At 40.8% G+C, this 19,050-nt stretch overlaps 1 protein-coding gene and 1 long non-coding RNA gene across 4 annotated transcripts in view; one reads left to right on the forward strand and one right to left on the reverse strand.

The window, feature by feature from the left end:
• arhgap15 (Rho GTPase activating protein 15) overlaps positions 1-19,050 on the forward strand; it is a 120,266-nt gene that overhangs the window by 22,056 nt on the left and 79,160 nt on the right. For all 3 annotated transcript variants that reach the window (XM_035408164.1, XM_035408165.1, XM_035408163.1), the window contains one exon: positions 1,600-1,689. In XM_035408164.1, the coding sequence (XP_035264055.1) occupies positions 1,600-1,689 (90 nt within the window). The remainder of the gene's footprint in view (positions 1-1,599; positions 1,690-19,050) is intronic.
• Positions 6,036-7,590, reverse strand: LOC118222519. The gene is made up of 2 exons (XR_004764295.1): positions 7,509-7,590; positions 6,036-6,410 (listed from the first exon to the last, which is right to left on the reverse strand). It is a non-coding gene; the product is annotated as an uncharacterized LOC118222519 (long non-coding RNA).

Consider the following 19,050-nt stretch of genomic DNA (forward strand, 5'->3'; position numbering starts at 1 on the left):
TTTACCACCATTTCCTTGACCCACTCATGACTTGGCTTGTTCATGAAGTTCATTTATGAATTCACTAACTGGTCATGTTCAGTGCTTTATCATAATTCATGGGTCCCCAAGCCTGATTCAGGGGTTTCTCAATCCATAGCTTAAAGCAGACAATTAAGTGGTTTAGCCAGCTCAGTTGGTTTCTTGGGTCAGAACTGGTTGCCAAAATCCAGGTCAGAATAAAAATCAGCAGACCATTTGACTTATAGAGGGCACAGGGACTGAAATGAGCTGTCTACAATACTGTCAGTATGATGCCCTCAAAGAGCATTACAAGGTTTCGGTAAAGTGTTATATAACATTTAGATAAAACATGTTTCATATCTATGGTCTTATTTATTCACATTTTTGGGCAATGGGCAATCATTGTACAGTTATTACCTTTAGGAAATGGACAGCCTTTACTTTTGTCTCAGCATACTGTAGGTAACTATACTCGTATTCTCTTTGGAAAAGATAACCAATAATAAACAGCAGACCGGTTGTGTGTGCGTGTCCACAGACTAGTTTATATTGCAAAAGAAGGGTTTCTTACACTTTTCCCCCCAGAGTTTATTTAGACATTAAATATTTCTCCTGGCCCCTTGGAAACGCTGGTGCATCCAAGAGTTAATATAAATCACTAAATTCAAAGCCCGTCTTTCAACAGCATGGAGCACTGCGGGGATGTGTTAAGTGCGGCATACAAGTGTGTTCCTATGGGTTTCACTGGGGGATTTCATGTGAATTGGCGCTTATATCAACTGGTGATTTGGACACACCCATGAAATACTGACAGCATGAGCACATTCCTGCTGTTTTCTCGTATAATAAAAAAATGCACTCTTTTGAAAAAGTACGTCATTTGTCACAATCTCCTGTCATCTGGGATTTGGGAATACCACAGCATTGCCTGTGGAAAGCATGCCTGACTTTACTTGCTGAAATCACTGAATCATACTGGGAACATGCAATCTGAAAACTCTTGATTCTCATTTGTTTTATTCCATGCTTTCCTGTGCATTTATTTGCAGGAAATACATTATTCGTTTATTTGTATTTACATGCACTTCCAAGTTATTAGCTATGATGTGCCTCGAGATTGCTTTTTCAGAATAAAGATTATGGAACAGATTCATTTAGTTGAACAATTACCAGCATTCATACATTAAATAAAATAAAGCTTTTTGTGCAGTCTATTGTTGATACTTCAGCTGTGACTAAAACATTAAAATAAAAATGATTTAAATGAAGATTAACACCCAGGAAAACACATTAAGGGACTGCACCCATGTTCAAATGTATTTTTGACATATAAACCCAAAAGTGAACCATAAAACAAAACCAGGCTTCCTTTCCTTTTTTGGTGGGTTGATTTCTTACTGGTTGAGGATGACTGCAAATTATAATTCATCTATCACTCTGCTTCTTCATTTGTTTGTGCACCGTTTTCAGGCAGCTAATTTGTCACACCACAGTTTACCTTTATATCCTTACATATTTATGACAGCGCAATGCAAACGCCTCTTTTTCTGCCTGATGCAGGGTACGGGAAATATTTTCTCTTTCTTTGTTCTTCAGAAGCCGGGATGCAAGCCAGAAGGCATCGATCTTTGCGGGGCTCTCGTTGAATGGACATCGGAGAAGTCGAGCCGGAAGAACGTCTTTCAGGTCAGGAATCTGAGGTTTTCTGTTGAAAACATTTATCAGTAAACTCTGACTGGCGATTGCAAATGTTCTCCACCAACTTTAGTTTTGCCAGTTCAAACAACCAAAACTAACTTTGAGTGTTGTGAAGCAGCAAATGGACACTTGTACTTATTTGCAAGGGCAGTCTGATTGTGCCCAGTCCATCATTTTTTGGGATAATCAGTGGTGACACAGATAGACTATGTTGAAATGTTATAGGGCTTTGGGCTTTACTGTAGTGTGGCGTTGTACAGTTATATGGTGTGTGTCCGTGCATGTTTTATCTTTTTTGAGACATCCCAAAGTGCATCACGTTCAGTCCACATATCACTTTGTCCTGGAAAGTGGTGTCTGTCCAAGCTGCTGTGGTCTTCCTGTTTATTTGTCCAACTATAGTCTGAGACTATAGTAAACACACAACCAGGGAATTGCAGTCAGTGCAGATTCTTGTTTGAAAGGGATTTCAGCAGCCATTGCTGCTCAAACTTCAGAAACAAAAAAAAACAACAACACTGGAATCATTCCGGACATCTGCTCTGGCAGGAGCTTGTTGTATATGACTATTGACACAGTATTTCTGTAATGTTCTGTGTGCGTTTCTTGATGTGGAATGTGCGTTTTGTAAACTGAGGAAGCAAAATTGCTTTTGCAATGGAGTTGGCATCTGTAGAGTATGTTCTAATCCTGGGGAACTCAGCCCAAAACAGAAACGTGAGATTTGGAAGAAAATATGACCACGTGATTCAGCTTATTTTTGGGGATAAGCGGACATCCGTCTCATTTTTTTTTTCATCACAATGTTTAATGAGTCTATAAATTGCTCTGACTTTATACAGTATGACATATGTATTCATAAATTTCTATGGAGAATAGCACACAAATGCAACCCAACTGCACCAGTTTCCTGCTGGTTTTTATCAACACATCATATTATAAAGACCCGAATGAATCTCTTACTTCATTCTGACCACTGGTCATGCATGCTAGATCTCTTCAAAATATAATCTAAGACGTAGAAACGTGGCAAAAAAGGTCAGTCATGAAGATTTGACAAAATTAGCCATATTAGACAAAAATAAAAACATTTGTTCAATGTGGGAGAAAATAAATAAAGGATAGAAATAAAGGCTGAGAATCGAGTTTGAGCTTGCAGCATTTTTAAGTTTGTCTAGGGTGACCTGCACTGTGATTGGCGGCCACAAAGCCAATGGCAGCAATTTCATTAAGTAGAAGCTGCCCCTCCCTCAGAAATAGGTCTTAGCAGCAGAAGCTGGCCTGTATCTCTGTTCCAGGCCTGCAGTTTAACAGAGAGGAGGTAAAATGTCTCAAATGCAAGCTCTAACCTATTACCCACAAAAAAACATGGTGTCCTTATGCAAGGGTGTTCCATCTGTAGATTCCCTAGGATTGTTACATTTACAAAGTTCATTAGTATCTGCCATTTTGGGGGATGTGGGGTTAGGATAGAGTTTAAAGCAGTTAGGACCAATTCATGCGAGTGAATTATCACTCAATGTGTGTGTGTGTGTGTCTCCTTTGGGACTTTTCTCCACTCAGACTTAAATGTTTGCCCATTGATTCTCCTGCATGCTTTAATTTGTCGCTCAAAGGTTACATTGTATTTTTGCATTGACGTAATCGAAAATCACAACTCTCAGCGCCATTCTGCAAAGCATCATGTGCTGTTTGCATAGCTCGTCCAAAACACGCACCGATCTTATGAAAAAAAAAAAAAACTTCCAGGAAAATTTCGAAAACTCTTGCAAAGCTTAGCTGCTGCGTCAGATGGACTGCAGCCAGCAGCTAGAGCAGAGAAGCCGTTGAGTTTTTTGGTCAGAGTGTGTTTGTCAGCGTGTGCTGTGAGACCATTGCCTTCTTTCCCTGTAGGATTTCACTGCTTCAGGGAGGGAAGGGTATCATGTTCACCCTTATTACAGTGACTGTGCATTGCTTTCAGACAAAAAAGCAATGATCTTGTATCTAGTAATATTCTAAGGAAGTACCCTGGGAGGAAATCAAACTGTTGTTCATTTTATCAACCATGAATTACTTTCTGAAATATGAAATGGAGCGGGGGGGGGGGGATTCAGACCTTGGCCTTTGGATGTCATAACACTCTTCTCTGAGTCATAACACAGACTTCTCTGGCATTGAGTGGTCCTTTACCGTCTCTGAGTTTGACTGAAATCTTAATGCAGTGAGGATTAAGAGGGTATTACAACATAATCTTGAATAATCCAAAATGCTACAGACAAGGAGAGAACGATAAAAACCACACCAACACTTCCTGAGGTCTGACAACATTGTCAGTCAATGGTGGGATTACAAATAGCGTAGTGGTTGGTACTAACATCTACCATTCTTTAACACATAGAAGCCATTTGTAGGGGTATTATTTAAAATCCGTATCTCTTGAAGCACTGGCTAGCTAGCCAATGGAGCAAAGTCCACACACGAGACAGACAAGGCTAAGAAGATTTATATTTCTATTTAATTGTGTGCCCGGTTCATAAGATGTAATGTGATGTAAAAATGTCATGCTGTATGATTATTATTACTTTTTTAGACTAGATTTGAATTTACAGATTTTAAATGCCCTCAGCAATGTCTGTCAGTTTTTCTCAGGAATTTTACTGGTGGAAAAACAGATTTATCTGATTTTTAAAGTATTGTGTAAAATAATTATGCTTTTGGAACCACAAGAAATATATTTACTCTTACTTTCACTGGATATGAAACTGAATTAAATGAATGATATTCATTCTGTGGGCTAATTAATTGCCACTATCATGTACAAACCATTGCACATAAATGCAATAGTCTGTGTTTAAGACTTAATGGTTTACACATTTGTTTGTATTATTTGGCCATTATACTACATGTTTGATGTGATATTTTTCCCTAGAGTTCAGATTAACTTTTACGAGTGACCAAGATATTATAGTGGCTAAGTCATATATTTACCTCAAATAAAATTATGACTGTAATAACAAATGACATGATAATCAGATTCAGGACTTAGATTAAAGATGAATTGCAATAGATAGAGCCAGAAGGCTAAAATGTGAAGCTGCTAATGACCTAGACATTGTAGCATTGTGCGCCGATGTCATCAGATGTGACAGTATACAGTTTCACCCTTGACCCAGGAACCACAACAGTTGTCATTCTGTGGAAAATGTGTGAGGAAACGGATGGCCTGCATTTAAGGGCATGCAGCCTTTGGGGTCGGAAAGTCAAAATGGTGTGGGCTGAGTGTGGGAAAGAAACGAAAACCACGATGAAAGCAGAAAGCAGTCAAGAGCGCCTTTCATGTCAAAGCTGGGAGGGCTAGATTAAGACCATCTTAACGTATGTAATCTTTTGCTTGTGGCGCAGTGACATGACTTAAGTATGCCTTTTACAATTTTCAGTGCTAGCAATGGACACACTGCACTGTACACTTTGACAATCAGGATCTCCTTCAATGTTACATACAGAATCTCCTTCAATAGATTAAATACAGTCTACAACATAGTCAGCTGTATGATTCACTCTACTAACCCCTTTTTATGAAAATTATTATTATTGTTATTATTTTTATTATTATGCAAGTTCACTGTTCTAAGGCCACTAAATAGATATGAATAATGATTAAGTAATAATGATTGAATTACATGAATTACTGGCTTTTTATTTTATTTCTGTCATTTGCATATCAAAAATTTGAGGAAGCATAAACATTTTCATGGGTATTCATTTCATTTTCTGGAATACTTACATTCCACAAAAGTTAAGTACACTTATGATGTGTCATGAAACAGCGAGGTAGTATTACTTACACTTACTGAACATTAAATTACCGCATTTCGATTAAAATCCACCAGCTCCTCCAGGTTTGAAATTGCTGTAATTATCCACAGACAACAAACTCGCAGTTCTGCCACCTAGTGTCTCTTCCTTTGAACAGCATTGAAGATAGAGTCACAGGCAAAATTTTTATTTAAAATAAATAAATCTCTCCTTTGAGGTTTCTTGGATAATGGCGTCAGTTAATAAACGTAAAAAATGCACTGTTCTCTCCATCTTATCCTTTTTGTCTCTCCCTCTTCCCGATTCTGACCAATTCTAATACTGTATGTAAAATACTGTATTTTAAATTATTATTTTTCTACTACTGTCCTATGTAAAATTTGTGCCCATTTCTGTGTTCTGCGTTATTGTATCACTGTCATCACATAAGGCATTTTAGTTTGTGAAGGCTGAGAGATGAAGCAAGTAAAACAACAAAGTATGATCAGCCATAATGTGACCAGTATAAATAGTACTGAATCACTTCATTTTAAGACATCTCCCTCCCCCCCAGTACATCTCATTTGGATTAATCACGCAGCATCCATGATCCAACACATCCATTCCCATTAAAGTGACAGGGATTTCAGAACGTAGAGGAAGGAATAATTAATTCAATGGGCTTTCCGGCTGATATTTCCGCTCATATGCGCAGTGGGGCCGTCCCCATTGTTTCCCGATCCTCAGCGGATGGCGCTGTCACCATCAAACTGCCGTGTGAAAGCCAGGTCCAGACCTGGGAAGCATCGGACCGCACCGTCCGTCAGTCTTCACCTCTCCGAGGCGCTTTGTGTCCTTTCTTTCTTTTCCTTTTTTTTTGTACATATGCATTGTGGAAAATAGCACTGTGGATACAAAGGTCTCACAGGAAACTGGGGGGTGAGAGATAGGACAGGGATCACTGAGTAGTTGATATTATAAATAAAATAGAAAAAATAATGATTAAAAAATATATTTGAAACTTGTAATACATTTTAAAATGTATATTTCATTCAGATTTCCAGCATGTAGCAAGATGAAATCTGGCAAGTTGATCACAATAAAGGGTATCATTTTTTCAAAGCATTAGTGTTTAAGTATGGAGTATATTTTATATATATCCTGGAACATGCTTGGAATCTGTGTGTGTGTGGGGGGGGGGGGGGGGCAAAAACAAAAGAAAACAAAAAAAAAAAAAAACCGTAGTAGTCAGCCACCAAAGACGCATTCCATGCGAAACTGCCGGGCATTGTTCCGATACCCTAAACACAGCTTCAGTTTCATCAACGTCAGCTTTTCTGCAGGACACCGGGACAGGAAGTAGGCCGACACGTCAGAGGTCATCCTGATTCCCTTTTCAGAAACAACCTGCCATGCGCTTCGGTCAGAAGGCCGCTTATCGTACGATACACTTTTTCCTCCATTGCTTTCGCTGCGCTGCTGCGCGCTTTTCCAGCATGGTGAACTCATGCGAATTGTATTTCTGTCTGGCCCGGGAGGACTTCCTTGCCTAATCTTCAAAGCCGCACTCCCAACAGCTGAGTGCCAGTCTGCCTGCTCCCAGAAGGCCCCTTTGTGCCATTACACCTTACACAGCGTAGCCGTGTGCCCGTAAGCCAATCCGCAGCACCTCCTTCAGGTCAGGAGTTCAAACGGGTTTAAAAAGGAGTTGTCACAATCAACAGTACCCTGAGAACTTACATCTAGCATGTCATCCATTACCTTTCAGAGTCCACCTGAATTGTAACAGCCAGAGGCGTAACTACAGAAGCAATGTTAACTAAACCTGAGGTTGAACAACAAAAACCACAAACGTAACAAAAAAAGGACAGCTAAGTGTATTAATTAAATAATAAAGCACAAAGTGTGCAATAAGCAGACCAGAGCAGAGTCTCTAGAAAACTACCTCTCTGATCTCAGAAGAGGTAGATAGCCCACTCTCTCAAAATTCTGAAAGTCTTCTGAAAGTTGCCTTTTATGACCAAACTTACCAAAAAACAATGTGCATGAAAAGAACCAGAAACAAACGCACTGTCCTTTGCAGCCTACACAGTACAAATCACTAAAGAAAAGGGGAAAAGCCCATGGAAAAGCCTATGGTGCAAGTTCAGATGCACCATAGAAAGCCAGTGACAAAATGGGCTGCTGAGAGCCACAGGTTACATTTATCCTCTGGAGTGGAGTTGCCCAGGTGCTCTTCATTCAGTTAATTACAGCAGGACTCCACGGCTCCACCTGCAGGCAGACAGGTCCAGCAGTCATGTGAGCCTTTATATGACAGAATTTATTTGAGTGGGGATCAAACAAATTTATTGAAAACATGCATCAGGTTTGATTTGATATTTATGTATTTGAAATTTTTCCATTCTATGCATTCTGAGTGCTTGTTTTTTTCAGAAGATGTTCTGTTAAATCAGACTCTCTTAAATAACACTTTTTGGCTAAAAAATGTAAACAAATGTATAATATTAAAGGAACATCCATACAGATCAGTGGCTTGCAAGAAGGCTAGGCAGGTGTTATTGTGGAAATATTTGATGTACACAGCAGACATAATGTGCACATACAGTGAGCACCATAATGTTTGGGACAAATAGCTTCACAGGTGTTTCCAGTTAGTCAGGTGTGTTCTGTTGCTTCCTTGGTACAAGCTTTCAGTGTCAAATCTTGCTTCTAAGGTTTTGATTGCCCTTGGAGTCTGTTATTTGTATTTGTCAACACAAGGACCAGAGTTTTGCCAAGGAAAGTCAAGGAAGCCATTATGAGCCTGAGAAATAAGAAAAAGAAAAAAACAGTCAGAGGTATAGGACAAACCTTAGGCTGATCAAATTGAACAGTTTGGAATATCACTAACAAAAAAAAGAGACCACTGGTGAGTTAAGTAATCACAAAGGGCCAGGTAGGATAAGGAAGAACTCTACAGTTTATGACTGACTAAAAGAGTCTTGCCATAATTAAGAAAAAACACCTGTCCGACAGGTCAGGAACACTCTTCAGGAGGCAGACAGTACTACAGAAGCTACACTGCAAGATGCATACCACTAGTTAGATGCAAAAAAAGGATGGCCAAGTTACAGTTTGCTAACTGGAAAAAGTTCTGGAAAAAGAACTTGTGGACAGATGAGACCAAGATTCACTTGCATCAGAGTGATGGCAAGAGCAAAATGCAGAGGCCAAAAGGAACTGCTAAATATCCAAGGCACCCTCATCTGTGGAATATGGCCAAAAACTGGAAAATCCTCAACTGGCCGAGCCATTCTCCCAAGCTGAATCCAAATGAACATGCATTTAATAAGCTTAAGAAAAGACTTAAGGCAACTAGCCCCTGAAACAAGCTGGAGCTGAAGATGGCTTTAGTACTGGCCTGGCAGAGCATCACCAGAGATTATGCTCTGCACCTGGTGATGTCTATGGTTCACAGATTTCAAGCAGTCATTGCATGCAAAGGATATGCTGCAAAGTATTATACATGACTACTTTCATTTACATAACATGCACATGTGAGTTACTTGATTACAAATGTAAAATTGTGGAGTGCAGAGCCAAATCAAGAAAAGAATGTGTTTGTCCCAAACATTATGGAGCTCTGTATAATAGCAACAAGCAGAATGAAGGATTTATGCGAGGAGCTGGAACAGGGAGCGATTGAAAAGTAGAGTGGCAGAATGTGGGAACTCCGAGCTCAGGTTTCGGAAGCAGGTGTTTCTTTGTGCCGCGACCACCAGGACCCCTGAACACCTGTTTTACAGTTCATTGTTTTCAAAGCGGGGGGGGGGGGGGGGGCACAATACTTAATACTACAGATGTTTTTGGGGCACAGAAGTCAGTCTGTCGAAAGGGCAAATATTTGGTTCATTTCATATACATGAGTAAAAGGTTTAGCTGAAGCTGTGTAGCGGTGACTGACGAAAGCTGTGGAATGTTCTGGAACGCTCCGAAGGGGTTATTTTGGCAGGCCTGCAGCACTGCTGGCTTTCACTGTGAGCCTCTGGCCAATGGGCATTGAGCAGGTGCAGCATCCACTGCGGCTTTCTGGGAATATTAACCAAAAAAAGCGAATAATTATCATCGACCTTCACTCTCCAACCAAAAAGTAGAGTCTTGACTATTTCATTTCCTTAATCCAAGTCCCCGAGTATTGCAAAACAGCTTCTTCACCATCATGAATTGCTGTTAACCGACAAGTGAGCTGAATGAATTGAGGGCACGTTTCGAAGCGCCCCAGAGGTGCCGTGTGGAATCTGTCGGTGTGTATACTCTGGCAATGGCGAGTGCAGAGAATCCCACCTCTGCCCTGAGCTGGAATCTGGACCACGTGTTCGAGGAGGAGGTGAAAGATTCATCTCTTTCTTTTTCCCGTTTTCCGAGCAGAACTGGAAGTTCCGGCCAAGCGCGGTGCGTTGTCTGCGGGTCGGTGACCTGCTGTGTTGACACAGTGAATCCTGGCATTGGAAAGAAACTCAGCTCTGCATTGAAACCTCACAGAGTTTCCTGCTTGTCTGTGCTCCTTGTTTTTTGACCAACCCCCCCCCCTACACACACACATGCACACACACTGCACAGGCACACGGAACTTAAGCCATCTTCCTGGAATGAATTTGAGTTCAAAGCAGTTACAGGGATATGAGAAGGCTGTCAGGAAAAGCTGTCAATCATCAGATGGTCGGGTTGCTATATGCGCCCTGAAGCCTGATATTTCCCGTCCTGCTGGTATTCTCCCGGTCTTGTTCAGGTCAAAGGTCACCAGAATAAAGAAGGGGCCATTTGATGTTGCCTGAAACATGGGCTGGTCACCATTACTCCACTGGTTTACACCACACACGTGAATTTCCAGTGTACGTTAAGTTTGAGCCATTACATTTATGACACATATACATATTTAAAAGGTTCTTTGTTGTTCTCTATGGCGAAGACATTATGCAACTATCTAATTCATATCGGAAAATAATTAACAACTAGGCCTAAGATATAGTCAAACTGAAGTAACAGTTCCAATAAATATGTAATGAAAAATATCATAAATATAACTCTAGATTAGACCAGTGCTTTTTAAATGCTGCTGGTAACCTGTATGCAGAATTTAGATTTAATTTTAGTTTTATATTCTATTTCATCTAGAAAAGCACTAAAAACTTATGGTCACTTAGGATAAAAGTATCTAGTAAATAAATGTAATGTAAAAAAATGTGTTCTATACACTATACTGTGCAACACATCCAAATCAGTTCATTTGTATATCATTTTTATAAGAAGGTGAATGTACCCAATGTGTGTATGTCCATGTATTTAGACAAGAATTCAAAGAAAAAATAACTTAATCTTTATATTCGTTTAAATAGTCTAGCATTTGCATCCCAGTCAATCACTTAATTAAAAAAAATAAAATGGAGGTTGTATCTCAGGATGCCACAGGACCGGCTTATCTCATAAATGAACAGACACGTTTTCAACTTCCTGCTCCGATTCCCGCTCCCGTGTTCCTCTTTTTCTTCCTCGCCGTGCAGAACGCTGGCAGGGGGTTACGTAACAGCAGATGGGAAACGAAGTGAGCATGTCTTGCGTCTTGTTATTCTCCGGTCTGTTATTTTAAACGGCTCGAGCGCCGGCTCGAACACCGTGACCTCGGCAGGCCGGCCGCACCTGTCTCCGCCGTCCGCGCTAATGCTCCGTGCCTAATTAGCGAGCGAGGAGTTCCGCTCAGAAACGGCTCCGCGTCTGTGGGAATGGAGAGGGAAGGCGAACCCGCAGCCGCGCAGACTCGCAAAACTTCACAGCGAGAGAGCAGAGGGCGAAAGTGCAGCTCGCCGGAAAAGCGCGATCCGGCAACTTGTTTTTAAACCGCGGCGTCCCCACGGCAACGGCTTCATCCAGATGTACAGCACCGTACCATCAAAAATCTATAAATTGAGTGCAGGCCTCGTATTTGAAATGAAATTGTTGATTGTCAATTGGAGATCTTCATCTCGATTCTAGATCTTCTCAAAAGGCACTTGTTTGTGAGTGGTGTTTGAGAACTCTCTCGACCTCTTCCGAACCCAGACGACCACACGGATGGGACTATGTTCTATTTCTGAGGGAAGTGAAGCAACCGAAAACTTATTTTGGGCAGAAATGCCATCTGAAGTCTTGCAGATGTATTTTTCTCTGTGGTTCACTGAATGTCCACAGAGAGGAACCTCACATTGGCAATTGTCAGCTCAGCACATACACGTCTACTCTTAAAGCAGAATTGCAAACTGCAACAAAAAAAAAAAATAGAAAAGGCCTTGAGTTTGTGGCATAGCTAAGTGAGAGATTCCTGTTGAAAAGAGACCTACTTTAAAATAAAGTCTACCCACATTTGTGTGATATTAGCACTTCCTATTACAGCAATGCTCATGATTTTCATTTAGATTTTCGCAACCTAAACTATCTAAAAACCTGTTGTCTGCAAACCGCTTCTTTGAACAGCGGGCATGTTATAGATTTTGAGCGTTACACCTTTGCGGTTATCAGTAACTCTGAATTCTGAAGTGGGCTGGAGTGGAGAGAGCACAATCTGACGTTGATTGCAATCAACCACCATGGATCACTTGCTCCTAAACACCCAGCAAAATAGGCATTAATATTTCAAGACTAAGAGAGAGAGAGAGAGAGGAGCTGTGGTAGGGTTTACATCGTCTTCATGTCAGTCCCACTGAGGGAGTCCACTGGGTCTTTGTCTTAGGAGAGCCATTATCATTTATTAATCAAACCGGCTGGCTTCTGTATGTTCTCTGCTTTGAAAGAGTGAGGAAAGTTGAAAAGAGCCGGACTTCTAAGCAGCCTGAGGGGGTGAGAATCACAGTGAAACACATCCGCAATTGACCTGACCGAGACGGCCCACAATCAAAAGATTAGCAACATCGCCTCTGCACATTAAATAAAAAAAGGAGCAAATGCATCTTTCATATTGTCTCATGCATATAAAACAAGTGTCAAAAATATGTGTGGGGGGGGGGGGAGCACATAAATAAATTAAAGAAAAGAAAAGAAAAGGATGCAAGTCTGGTCTCCATAAACAAGTAGGACACACACGCAGTGTCCCTCCATTTCTCTCGATTTCCTTTTCATTCGTCAGATGCAACGGTCGTGAGGTTTTCTTTAGGACACACCCTTCAATAATTGATTAGGTTTGGTGTATCACCTGCTGGGGGATTGCTGTTCTATTTCGAACGAACGACTGCAACATTACAGAATTCACCACGGCAACGCACTTCAGAAAATTGAAAATACAGATGCAAAAACAAAAGAACCAACACGGAGATATTTCAGGCGAGTAAAGGCCTCAGGCTAGGAAGTAATGAGCTTTTTTTAAAGACCCAGCTTTGACCGACAACCAGCTCCAAACTCCAAAAAAAAAAAAAAGGTTAGCACTGATTTATGTGATTGAAAAGAAAACGAATAAGTACATTTTTCGTTTTTTTTTTTCAGTTTTCAGTGGCATTGCAAATGGCAGAGGCATTCCGAGATTCTCATTCCTCAAGTGGAAGTGGAGGTCTTTAGAATCCAACTGTCCCATATCAGTTTACCTAACTCAGTAGTCACATATTTGAACTATGAATTTGACATTTACTTTTTTTTTTAAGCTAGGTACTTTATCTCAAGCTGGAATTATTAAAAGAAAACCCCCAAAATGTAGAATCGCAAATCAAATTTATAATTTTGAAAATCCAGGCTTATCTTGTTAATGATTACTCACAGTATCCAACTGAAGGCGGCAGTATGCTTGCTACGGAAACAAACTTTGGCTCGTTTGTACAAAGTAATTGACTTAAAAAGGCACATTTGTGGATAAAAATGAAACTCCACAGATTGCATGCAATTGATCTACAGTATCACTTGGGTGGAGCATGCTATATGTCCCGTCACCTTGTCTGACTGAGCAGACGAACACAGCATGTTCCTCGTCCCCTGTCTTCTTTTCTTTCTCTGCAGCTCAAAATAAACTAAGGCGTCTTCAAAATTATCGACTTCCATCTGTCAAAGTTTCTACTCCTTCACAACAGCCATTTTTGTTTTGGTGTGGGAGACATAGTGACTTCCACTGCTTCCTGTGGTTACCAAGACCGCAGAATTTGAATCTGCGTCCCCCACTGGTGTGGAATGTCGCTAAATGAACAGTTAAAAGTGGCAATGAGGATACACACGTTTGTATGTGGCGCCGTGTTTGGCTGCGGTTCAGTTCTGTTCACGTTTGCCTTCTTATCAAGTATAATGCAGCCTTAAGGTCTCTTCTTCTGAATCAAAAATCACACAGTTCAGTAATTATTTTTACAATTTTTTTTAGCTCATGTGGTCGCATAAACCGAAAAGCAACACTTAAATTTGCAAGTCAGAGTTATAGAGAAAGCATATTATGGCTAGACTGAAACTTGCAAATGCTAATGATTATACAACTACTGCCGTTTGTTAGATTTTGCACATTTGGGAATTCAGTGTAGCTATTGTCTGTAGAAAACGCTTCAGGGCCACCTCACTTCGGGATGCTCTGGCATGTCTTTGGTCTGTCTATTAGAAAACATACGAAACAAAAGTAAGGTTTTGTTTAGGCCTTCTGTCAGAATGTTTGGAGAATTTAGAACAGCTGTAAGTAAAAAAAAAACAGAGACATTTCGATGGCTTGGCTGCCAGAAACGTTTGAGATTCAAACGACATGCTAGTCCCTCTCCACGCAATAAAGCTCACTGACACGAACCACATTTTCGTGGCGGTCTCTTAAGCAATGCCATACCGAGACCCCAGAGCTCGCTTTGCTCTTGCGATGGGAATCTATTCCTCTGTAATGAAAGCTGTAAAATATATGCATAATCTCATCTCTCTCTCTCTTCTTCTTTTCCACCCCTTTAATTTTCTTTCCCCGCAAATATTTATTTGCCTGAAACTATTTTCTAATTCGGCTGTTGTCGAGCCGCTCCCCGGATCCTGGGGCGGTTCTGTCTGCGATTCCCACTGCGCGAGCTCTGATGATTTTTTCTCTATGAGAGATGAGGGGAGAAAAGGCCGTCAGAGGAACCCCTACAGCCAGATCTCTTCCTGATCCCGTTCTGGGGTCAGCAAGAACTTCAGGTCAAGCCGTTCCACCCTCTCTCTCTCTCTCTCTCTCTCTCTCTCTCTCACCCCTGGCTAACGGCTGACTGCGTTAGCACGGAGGAAGGCTAGACCCCATGTCTTGTGTAATCAAAATTTACAGAACAGCTGGAGGGGGACGGGGTGGAGGAGGTCATGATATATTCCCTTCTGACTGACACTACTAAGCTGGTAGTCTCTGGGATGGGGGCAGGGTCAATGCACAAGAGATTTCCTTAGTTTGTGAATGATTTTTTTTCAGGTGCAAGCTATGATATAGAAACAGAGGGATAAATAAACACACAATGATAAGTTATTCTAGTAGTGTATTCTTTGTAGCATTACAATTTATTTATCATTGTTTCCAAACTGAAACATACATTTCTGAGCACCTCCCTGCTATTACGTGCGGCCATTTTCTTCTGGTTTGGTAACTATTTAAATTGTAACCAGCTAAATATAAAGTTAATATGAGTTTGACTAGTGCAGAGCAACAGCCCAAATGCTGTTTTCTTTGTCTATTATAGCACTGTGAAACACTCTGCCTTTGTAAACTGTCCATTTGAATAAACATGAATATTGTAATACCTCCAGAGGGAACAGAAGCAGGGAGGAGACAGCGTAAAAGCTCTAACTAATAGGTATGTTTACAGATTTGTGCAAAGGTTAGGCCTCGTACACTCTGCTTGTGTATCCCCCTGAAATAAATGTTTTTGTTTTTTTAATGTCTTATTATTCTCGCAGTCCTGTCAGGATTGACAGGCAGTATTGCTCTTCTTCAGGAACTGTCCGTAGATGCCTTCCTGTCACCTGACCAAAATCCTCTAATTATAACCTATCTGGGGACTACATCAACGGGAAGGTAATTTCTGACCTTTCTGCGCACACCTCGGGAACGCTTCTCCTGGACGCTAGGTGCCCGCCTGGCATTCTGCCAGCGTTCTCAACCTTTAATGACCACGCAAAGAGCAGGTGGCACCAGGGGCTGATGCTAATGCGGGCCACTAATTTATGCGCTGGCTGCCCACGTCTGTGGGGAGATTTTTAGGAGGCATGCGGCTATGTCAGTGCACCGCGGAGGACGAGAGAGGTTTGGATGAGACCAGCCGAGTTGTCGGGCAAAGAGGTTTCTGTGCCAGGGGTCTGGCAGAAAGGGAATTTGGCGAGGGCTAATTATGTTGCGCCAAATGCATTTCACTTGACCACAAACCTGCTTAGTGTCTGGAGGGTGCAAATCTGACTACATCACGCTTGACCCGCACATTTTTAACCAGGCATTAGGGATGAGTGAAATGCATTAAGGACAGAGCATGTTCTGTGGCATAATTACTGTTGCATTGAAAAATAAATATTTTTTGCTAATCATTTTTTAATCTAAATAATAATGTAAATGATATTGTATTTCATGTGTTTACCCATATTGCCACACCATAGGGTATAAATTGTGTTTGTTTTAAGATTATATCAAAATCCAATGGAGTTTCAGTTTTTTGACTACAAAGGGAATCGAAATGAAATCAGTATGATTAAGTAAATGAAAATAACAAACATTAGATTGCTTATGATGCACCTTTATCTATTTAGTGCTCCTTCTGAGCAATATTTTCTATCATTTTCTGCTATTGCTGAAATTATTGGTGTGCAGCTGAATTTAACAGAATTTATTAGAGGCAAAGTTAAGGACAAACCTCAAAGCGGAATCCATCCCTAAATTATTGCGGTTGTTTGTGTGTGAGCGCATGGCCTTGGTTGAATACCGTTAGGTTTTCTCTGCTGGGAGTGACGCTTAGTCAGTGCAGTGTGCCAAGAAAAATGAAAGAAAAAAACGTGTATTTCATTTGTGAAAATGACAGCTGGTGTGGTCAACCATGAGTGACGTCACGATTTGTTGACAAGTATCGCCCATCTGCTTTGGAAAGAGGCCAAATGGTTCCATCCTGAAATTCATCTGCCGTGTGGAGATTTTCTCTGAAGAACAACAGGTACTGTTGTACAAGAACACTCTGGGAAACGTGTGGCTGTTTATAAGGCCCTGATTTACTCACAGAGCAGACTCCCTCTCTCAGGAGAACTCATGCAGTTACTCAACCTGTAGCATTGCATCAGGTTTATTTCGTAATCTTTCTATTTTATTTTGTTGAATATTTACCTTTAATTGAAGTAGGACAGTTACTTAGAGGCGTTAGCACAGTGCTTCATGGAAGATTCCGGTTGTCAAATTCTGTGACCGCTCCAATAACCCGCCACATATACTGTTGTGCGGGGTGGCAGGGGCGAGGGTCGGGGGTTGGGGTGCAAAAGGAAAAGCACTAAAACAGCTATACTGCGCACTTTCTTAGCCAACAGCAGGTAAACTTTTCACGTTTTCGAGGATGAGGAGAGGGAATGCTATCTCTCACAGGGGAATAATTATTCAGTTAAAATTGTGAAACATTGTGAAAACATATGGAAGAGAAGTTCCTTTTTCTGTTTCTTAGTTCTGAGAAGACAAGAACTTTGCCTGTGGTCTCAGTGATATGCCAGAAATATGTCTATGTCTATAAATTGCACAAATTCCCCCTGTCACATTTTATTAGGAACCCAGATTTTATTTGGTCATTGTCTGTCAAGTGTTCAAAGATGTTAGAAAACTTTTAAATAAAACGATTGGAACCCTTACTGCAGATCTGTACTCATTTCAGATGAAGTGACAGGACCATTTGAGGCTTCTAACTGAAACTTTAATTATTAAAGTTCATTATTTACCATAGAGAAAAATGGAACTTTCTTTTCGAATTGCTTTTATGTAAAGACACACCCGCAGACAACCAATGCAAAATGTCTGCACAAAATAGCTAAACAGGTTTAACTATTATTCTAAACTAAAAGTTTAACTATTATTTTTTATACCCTCAGCTCTGAATGAGGGAACTTTTTAATAAAATATTACTTTAGCATGACATAGAGAAAACAAGTTCAGAATAAAAATGACATGCGAAAATATGTGCTAACTTTGTTTTATATATTACACATATATTTTATCGTCAAAACTGCACTGTATTTGAAAGAATAAACAGATTAAATAAATGTATAAACATGCAAATTAACTAATGCTCACATTTGTGAATACCTTAATGTATAAACGTATGAATGCAAATTGCATTATATAGTCTGACAATTTTATTTGTATTTTCTGAGACTGAACATTGACTTTTCAGGTCAGTATATTTTCAGAATTGTCATGCAGAAATGATCAATACTGATGATTGTCTAGCAAATAGCATGACAATCATTTTCACATTTTACATTGAAAAAATAATCAGCATGTATAACAGACATTAAATATGAAGAGTGCAACACAAAACCATTTTGCCCAAAAGCAAAATAATGTATTATATGCTAAATAAACACTGAACTGGACAGATTAAGTACAGGCCTCTCATTAGTGTGGCCAATGTAAATTTATGTTTCATATTTTATTTTCCACTCACTACTAAGTCTCAAAATAATCCATTCCATCATCTTTGTACACCTCACCTGGGTATTGGATTATTGAAATAAAATATGAATAATTGATGATAAGAAATAGATTCCTGGCAATGGCATCAGCTGCAATTTGATAACGATCGTTGTGTTTCTTCACAAACCCGTAAACCACGCCCTCCTCGCCTGCTGCTCGGGTTACTCCGCCCTCTCATATTTCTCTCGAGGGACCTTCTCACTCTGGAGATCTGCAACGGAGAGGCGGTCTGTGTCTCCTTTACATGCTGAACCAGCTTGGACCAAAGCCCACCTGTAGCAGTAGTCACCATTAAATAAATGACTACTGTAACCATGGGGATGGGAGATGGGCGGTGTCCTCAAAGCCTGATACATGCATTTTATAGCACAGCCTACTGGATGCATGAGGGCCGAGGCCTTGCGGATTATTCTGACGACAGGAGGAGAGAGCAGAGGGCTTTAATTCAGGGTACGCTCAACTGGTGCTGGACCGTAAGCGTGCTTGCACAAATTCCATTTGTGCAAAGGAAAGAAAAAAAAATAGGAAGAAAGAAAAAAAAAAATCTAAATAAAGACAGCTTCTTACAACTGATGGTGAAGCTGGTGCTGATTGGCTGGCCTGGGCCGGTTTGGCCAGGACCGGATTTAGCGAGGCACGCGGGTCTTTGCTGCCGGGCTGAACGGGCTGGCCTGAGCTGTGCTGGGGAGCAGATGGCTAGCCAAGGCTTGTAGTCACACTTACCTTCCCCACTAAATCCCCAATCCCCGCACGGTCAGTCCTCCAAGGCAGATTTTGGAGGCAGAGATAGGGGTTACAATCTGGACGGGCGCGTCCGCTGCCAGAAACGCTCGCGGCGCAGAAATGCAAATGAGCCTGTTTGTGTTGTACCGCGGCCAGAGCGCTGCTTCTTGAGAGTAATTAAGATACCTTGGAAAAATATTTGTAAAAGATCGATAATAGGATAT

The sequence above is a fragment of the Anguilla anguilla genome, chromosome 3, assembly GCF_013347855.1.
Source record: "Anguilla anguilla isolate fAngAng1 chromosome 3, fAngAng1.pri, whole genome shotgun sequence".
NCBI lineage: Eukaryota > Metazoa > Chordata > Actinopteri > Anguilliformes > Anguillidae > Anguilla > Anguilla anguilla.